The sequence below is a fragment of the Mus caroli genome, chromosome X (genome assembly GCF_900094665.2).
Source record: "Mus caroli chromosome X, CAROLI_EIJ_v1.1, whole genome shotgun sequence".
Lineage (NCBI taxonomy): Eukaryota > Metazoa > Chordata > Mammalia > Rodentia > Muridae > Mus > Mus caroli.
In genome coordinates, this window is record NC_034589.1 from 128,125,741 (window position 1) to 128,133,552 (window position 7,812).

The 7,812-nt window shown below is 41.6% G+C and overlaps 1 protein-coding gene across 5 annotated transcripts in view; it reads left to right on the plus strand.

The window, feature by feature from the left end:
• Positions 1-2,249: 2,249 nt before the first annotated feature.
• Positions 2,250-7,812, plus strand: part of Radx (RPA1 related single stranded DNA binding protein, X-linked) — a 72,657-nt gene continuing 67,094 nt past the window's right edge. For 3 of the 5 annotated variants that reach the window (XM_021153702.2, XM_021153704.1, XM_029473433.1), the window contains exon 1: positions 2,250-3,005. In XM_021153702.2, coding sequence (XP_021009361.1) covers positions 2,363-3,005 — 643 coding nt within the window. In that variant the 5' untranslated portion in view covers positions 2,250-2,362. The remainder of the gene's footprint in view (positions 3,006-7,812) is intronic. The other 2 variants (XM_021153705.2, XM_021153706.2) reach the window with 1 other exon arrangement.

The following is a 7,812-nucleotide window of genomic DNA, read 5'->3' on the forward strand; positions in this document are numbered from 1 at the left end:
TGGCCTTCTCTCCTACCACTCTTCCTCCTCCCCTTCTAGTCCTCCCCACCTGTTTTTTTTTTTTTCTTGAAATTATTAGAGAATAAGCATGCTTTATCTCGTGGAGTCTACTATTGTTGGGGTTTCTATTGCTGTGACAAAACACCATGAAGAAAAGACAAGTTGGGGAGGACAGGGCTTGTTTGGCTTACACTTCCATATAGCTGTTCATCATCGATGGAAGCCAAGTCAAGAACTTTAACAGGGCAGGAACCTGGAGGCAGGAGCTGATCCAGAGGTCCCAGAAGAACATAGCAAGACTATATCTTGCCAACACAGAAGAAACATGTGGGTGGATGGGAGTGTATCTCAATTGGCACTTGCCCAGCATAAATGAAGTCCTGTATTCTATCCCCAGACCCACATAAAACTGGGGCTGGTGGTACCCACCAGTGATCACAGAAAGATGGGAAAATCTAAAGGCTGTAGGATCGCAAGTTCATCCTCAGGTACAAGCAAATTCCTAGCCAGTCTAGAATACTTGAAACCCCGATTTTAAAATAAAGAAAAGATAGGGGAGTCTCACAGAGACTGAACCACCAACCAAAGAGCATGCCAGTGCTGGACCTAGGTACCCCCACATTTGTAGTAGATGTTCAGCTTTGTCTTCATGTAGGTCCCCTAATAATTTGAGGGGGTCAGTCTCTGACTCTGTTGGCTGCTATTGGATCCCTTTCTCCTACCTGGACTGGTTGGGCCTCAGTGGGAGAGGATGTGATTAGTCTTGTTGGGACTAGATACCCCAGGGTGGAGTGGTACTCAAGAGAGGCTTCCAGAGAAGGCAAGGGAATATTGGGAAAGGGATGTGTAAGGACAGGACTGGAGGGAGAGGAGGGAGGGGGTGTGATTGAAATGTAATATGGATAAAAATATAAATTATGGAACAAAAGGAAAATAAATGTTTGTAGAATTACTGTTAGTCAAAATTTGACAAAGGCAGAGTTGTTCAGCCCAATCAGTGAGGAGCTTGGATGAAAGAGTGACTGTAGTCATCCCCAGTGGCCTACAATATTGCCTGCTTTGGAGTAGGACTTCATAAATAATGTATAAAGAATGATAGCATTCAAAACATCAGTAGAAAGGGAAGCAGGACACAATCACTTTTTTGTTTGTTTGTTTGTTTTTTGTTTTTTGTTTTTCGAGACAGGGTTTCTCTGTATAGCCCTGGCTGTCTTGGAACTCACTTTGTAGACCAGGCTGGCCTCGAACTCAAAAATCTGCCTGCCTCTGCCTCCCGAGTGCTGGGATTAAAGGCGTGCACCACCACACCCAGCCCGACACAAACACTTTTAACAGTTGTTCTTTAAAAAGGTAATACATTTCGTGTTCACACAGCCTGGGTACAATTAATAAATGTTGCATGTTTATTCTAACTCTTCTGTCCAGTGTATTCGCTTTGCAGTTTTCTTTGAAATATGCTTTGTATTTAAGAAATACAATTTCTAAAGCTGTGTATTCTTTCAGTGTGCTGTGCTAAGTATTGTATAAAAAAAATGATTTTAAGAAGTCTGACCTGAAGGAAGATCTTTAGCAACTCAATTCTACACTTTCCTATTTTCATGTTCACTTACTAATTCACCCACCCTGCACATGGGAGCTACTACAGATAATTTGCTTATGCTAATAACAATAGCAGCTAATGTTTGACTGAGAACTTTCCTGAAGACTGTGCATACATTATCTGATTTCGTTTATACTACAAGAGCAGAAATACCACATTTCATCCTTCTTAACAATAAAGCACTAATTTACTAAATACACACGACTGTGATAACGCTCACATATTTTCTTTTTTTTTTTTTTAACATATTTTCTTTTGGGGACCCAAGTCCCAGCATCAGGACTACAGGAGCATCATTTTGGTACTTCCTATTTTTCACCACCTCTAGATGCTCTCCTTTCGGGGGCTGGTCAGCAGCGCTTCTTGCTCCTCCCTCTGGCAGCTGCTTTATTTAGGAAACCCTGACGACCCCCCCACCCCCACCCCCTACCCCCCGCCACGCTTCCCTCCTCCCATGCCCGTGCTTCCCCTCCCCCCAGATGGATCTTAGTAGGCTAGGGAGCTCAAGGACCGAATTATGCCACGTGCTTCTCTCGTGCATCTTCCTAGAAACATTGTCTCAAAGTCTCAAAATAGGGGCTCAAAGCACAGGCGGGAAAGCTGATGCGCACGCGTGGAATCTTTTGAGCCTGGCTCCTGGGCGGACCCAGACCAGTCCGTGCCAACAGCTTTTGCGCGTCTGTCTGGAGCGTCTTTTCTCCGGGTTTTTGAGCAGGGAAAGTAAGCTTTTTTGGAGTGCAAGGAGTTCGCGGTTACCTCACAATGTCGGGTGAGTCGGGTCAGCCTCAGCCAGGACCCTCGCACGCTGGTCTCTACTTGGAGCACCGCGAAAGGGATAAGGCTGGGGTCCCAGGTGGAGTGATCCGAAGAGCTGATAGCCAGAGGCGCAGGTCCTGGATCCAAAAGGTTATTGAGCAAATTACTGGTTCCCCTAGACAGTGTGTCACCCTCTCGGAAGTGGTGCCTGTCACTGTACTGGCTGTCCAAAGATACCTTTTAGAGGATGAGCCACGGGATACAGTGCCCAAGCCTCCCCTTTACTGCTATGATGTGACAATCTCAGACGGGGTGTACCAGGAGAAGTGCTACTTAGACCCCAGCTTAAACTTTCTCGTTTATCAAAATATTCTTAAAGTTGGCATAGAGATGAGAATTTCCAGAGTCTCGTGCCTTTACAACGAGAAAAGATTGGGCCAAGGAATCCTGTGCATAGATAAGGTCCACTGTGGGGAGCCCCTAGATGTCATTTCTGTAGAAACTCCATTTAGAAACAGAGCGCATGAGGAAAAACCAGAGAGGCCTTTAAGAGGGGGCAAGAGTCACTACCTGGCTCTGTGGAATAACGAAGATCCCTACGGAGATATTTGGAAGACCAACAAGCAACCTGAGGAATTCAATTTTAACAGTAAGTAATTGGAGGGATTTAGAGGCAAGCTTTTAAAAGTGTTCGAAAGCTGGCAAGGTGGCACACACCAGGAAGACCCAGCATCTAGGGGGGCTGGGGCAGGAGCATTGAGAGCAAATTCCAAGGTAGTCTGAGCCTCAGAAAGACACCTTGTCTCAAAAACCAACAGCGGCAGCAATAACAGGCACAAACCCAGTTAATGAGTTTGGAAAGTCATGATAACAGAAAACAAAATGCTCCTGTTTAGTTCATTACAAGCCAGGGGTGGGAAGGTGGGATTTAGAGTACTGAAACAGTCTTAACTTCAAGCAGCCTGTGCCCTCTTGGTTTGATTGCAAAGTGCCTTGACATCCCTGACTGTGATTTAAACTTAGGGTAGCAGACAGATTGAAGATGTGGTTCTCGGGACTCCTCCTGTGATACACACACACACACACACACACACACACACACACACACACACACGGTTTGAATTAATAATAGTTTCAGTCCTATTTCACTTATGAAAAATGTGTAGGTTGAAGAGTGTATTGACTTCTATTTTGCATAAACACGAAATATTTCCCACATTGTATGTTTTAGCATTTAGCATCCCTTTGCACATTGGTGCAAAGGGATGTTCGGTTTAGTCCATTCATATTATTCAGTTCATTTATGCCACTGAATGTAAAACCCGTGGAAGTGTTTTCTTTTGAAGGTGTGATGACTGTAGAAAGGCTCTAAGTGATCATTTTTCTTGATACAGGAAGTTCATATTTCCTGTATCAGAAGTAGGAAGTCAGCCAGAAAATGGAAGTTTGTCATCAATAAACGCTCTTTTTAGTTTAAAACATGTAATTAAGGCAGATGATAACACTACAAGCTGAACACATAAGAAATGGGACTGGAAATGCCAAAAAAAAAAACAGAAAAACTAAAAAGATTATAATATACATTTACTGGTTTTAGATCTTTTTGGTTTTGGAGGCAGGATCTCATATATCTCAAGCTAGCCCCAAACTCTGGATCTTCCTACCTCTATCTCCCAGGTGTTGAAATTAATGGACAACTTGACTATACCTGAGAATCCAAGCCCAGATTTCCTGCATGCTAAGCAAGCACTGTACTAGTGGAACCACTTACCAAGCCACACCCCCTTTTCTCTTTATCTTGTTATCACAATTCTAAGTCATAGGGCGTCTTTCTATGACAAGCAAGCATAGCAGACTTAAACGCGTAAAGATAACTGGTTCAAAAATATGTATTTATAATCATCCACTCAAAATGAGGAAAGAAAACGTTATTCACATTTGTAGTCAATGATTGCTTAGATAGCTAAGATATAAAAGCGAAGTATCCATGGTGTAAATGTTATTCACTTAGACTTTTAAACTTCAATTTGTAAAAGAACAGTTGGTTTAGAAGAAAGAAATAAAGAGGGGGCATCATTTATAAAAATGTATTTGGTTTCTGTTCTTAAGAAAGTCATATTCAGTAGATGATGTTTTATTACAAAAAGCAATGTCCATGTGCTAAAAATTCAAACTGTGCATTTAAAAGTATATTGTGTTAAAATCATGAGGTCTGATTGTATTAAAAGCATGGTGGTAAAATCTAGGAAGTGACTGAAATCAGGACTTCAGGTTTGCTGTGGGTTTGAAATTGTAAATGACAAAATTTGGAATTTAGTGAAATACATCTTTAACATTTGAATGCCTTAAACATCCCTATTAAACTGCCAAGCTTAGGAGTTTGGTGCACATTTTTGAAAAAATAAAATGAACCATGTGACATTTGCACATAATATATTTTAGGCATCTCTGGGGATATTTCTATAAATACAATATTCCACAGTGTAAAAATATGATAACTTCTATAATTGTACCCATGTAAGGTAATTTATTGTTTTAGGCTTTCGTGGTATTGCAAACAGTGCCAAAAAAGTAAAATGTGTGAGCATTAATTGTATTTGAATATTTCTGTTGAAATGATGGATTCCTAGAAGTATAATTACTGAATTAAAGAATATTTCAGATTTTAAGTGGGTAATGATAAATTATTTCCTGAAAACTATTTTCTGAAAATTTGCACTAATTTAAATTTAACCGCATATGTATGAGTGTCCATTTCCCCATACCTTGCTATTCTAAAATAATGTGCTTTCTCTTTATCTTATCATGTCTTCCTTTCTGGAGTTAGGAATTGAACCCAAGGTCTCCTATGTATCCTAAAAGACAGGCTTATAGCTGAGCCACACTCCAAGCTTGTCTTTTTATTATTCATTTACTGGATTTCTTTACTAATAGGTATTAAGTTTGTGGTTGCTGTACTCTGCATATTACTTTTCTGATATCCTGTCACTTCTTGGTTAACTTTGCCTTTGAATATTTTTTATTAAAATTTATCTTTACATAGTAACACGAAAAAGATTTATCCAACCTGATCAATTGTATTCTTATATGGTCAGCTTCCATCATGATCTAGAAATTTTCAGGCATCCAAAAAAGATTTAGTCTTTTTCATTCCTTGTTTATATCCTACTTGAAAAGTGGCAAATCACACTGCAACCTTACAAACATCCTTTTTAATATTTTCTACTTATTAAAAATAAAAACAAACAAAAAAAAAACAAGCAAGCCCAAGATGGCCTTGAACTTCTTATCCCCTGCCTCTTGCTTCCAAGTGCTGGTCTACAGACAGTGTGACAACCGTGGATTGTTTGTTTTTCTGATTTTAATTTTTACACTTTGTATTTATTTGTGAGTTTGGAGGGCACAGCAGAGAATACATAAGTACCTTGATTTCCCTGTGAGTGGATGAAGGTCATGGGACAACTTTGAGATATAGGTTCTCTCCTTGCACCACCTGGTTCCAGGGTAGCAAGTTCTTTTACCCACCGAGTTAGCTTGCATATCATTTCTCTTACCTTCCAACCCAGGCTGGCCTGGGACACATACTCCTCCAGTCTCTGAGATCACAAGCATGTGTGCCATTCTGCCCAGCTTTTTGTTTGTTTGTTTGTTTGATTGATTGATTGACTATTATTTGCTTATTTTTATTTTATGTGTATGGGTGCCTGCATACATATATATGTACAGTGAGCATCACTGGTGTTCAAGGAGGCCAGAAGAGGGGTGTTGGATCCCCTGAAACTGGAGTTTCAGATGATTGTGAACCACGTATTTGTTGAAAGCCTGAATACAGGTCTTATGCAAGAACAACAAGTACTCTTTTATTTTTTAGACTTGCATATTTATTTACTGATTGATTTATTGATTTTTACATCCTGAACAACTGCAGTTTCCCCTCCCTCCTCTCCTTTGCCCTCATCCACTCCCCCTTCCTTTCTCTTCATAAAAGACCAGGCCTCTCATGGATATCAACCAGACATGACACATCAAGTTGCACTAAGACTAGGCACCTCCTCTCCTATTAAGGTTGAAACAGCACAACCCAGTAGGAGAAAAGGGTCTCCAAAGCAGGCAATAAAGTCAGAGACACGCCCCTGCTCCCACTGTAAGGGATCCCAGGAGAAGATGAACCTGCACAACTGTTATATATGTATTGAGGATCTAGGTCAGACCCATGCAGGCCCACTTGTTGGCAATTTAATCTCTTTGAGCACCTGTGGGCCCACGTTAGTTGATCCTGTGGGTCTTTTTGTGGTGTCCTTGACCTCTCTGGGTCCTGCAATTCTTCCTCCCCCTCTTCTGCAGGATTCCCCAAGCTCCCCAAGCCTAATGTTTGGCTGTCAGTCTTTGCATCTGGTTCTGTCAGTTGCTGGATGAAGCCTCTCTGATGGCAGTTGGGCTAGGCATCAATCTATGAGTACAAAAGATATCATTAAGAATCATGTCATTGAGAATTTTTTTTTTTACAAGGAGGACTAAAGCGGGGAATTCATGAATTTGTCATGAAGGGGAAATATAATAGACATTGCCGGCATAATGAAGTGGGTCAGGATGGGGAAGTGGGGCTAGAAACAGGAAGGATGGGTGAAAGTGGGGAGGATACAGGAAGAGAGTACTAGGAGAGGCAACTGGAATCATGGGGGGAATCTCTGGGATAAGCTAGAAACCTAGTGCAATAGAAACTCCCAAGAGACAGGGTGACCCTAATTAAGACTCCTAACAGTGGGAGATTCAAAACCTGAACTGGCCATATCCTGTAACTAGGCAAGACTTACAGTGGAAGGATTTGGGCACCAACCCAGGCGTAAAACATACTACCTACAGTTTGTCCTACCTACAAGATATGCTGGGGTAAAGTTGACACAGAACATGTGGGAGTGGCCATCCAATGACTAGTCCCCTTTGAGACCCATGCCATGAGAGGTAACCTACCCCTGGCACTGCCTGGGGGGCTAGGACTCAGAGGCTGGATAGCCCAGGGATCTATCTAAGATAGAACCAAATACAACTGGCATGAAAAAAGGCATCAAGTCCTCTTAACCCCTGAGTCCCCATCTCCAACCCCTGGGAAATCAAACCTAGGACTTCTGCAAGAGTACCAAATACTTTCATCTGCTAAGTCATCTCCCAGGTCCTGGAGAAACTGCTTGGTTTTGCCACTGTAGAGTGAAAGCAGTCCTAGACAATATGCAAATTATTGGGTCTAGCTGTATTACCACAGGCTTTATGCAAAACAGGGAGTTATTTTATTTTATCATTTTATTTTTGATGTAGCCTACAGAACATGCTGGCATGGGACATCTGTTCTTCTTTCTCCAGCCTCCCTCCTGCATCCTAGGATTAAGAGTATATAGCACCAAATCTGGCATTTTTGGGGTGTGTGTGTCTCTCTGTGTGTGTGTGTGTGTGTGTGTGTG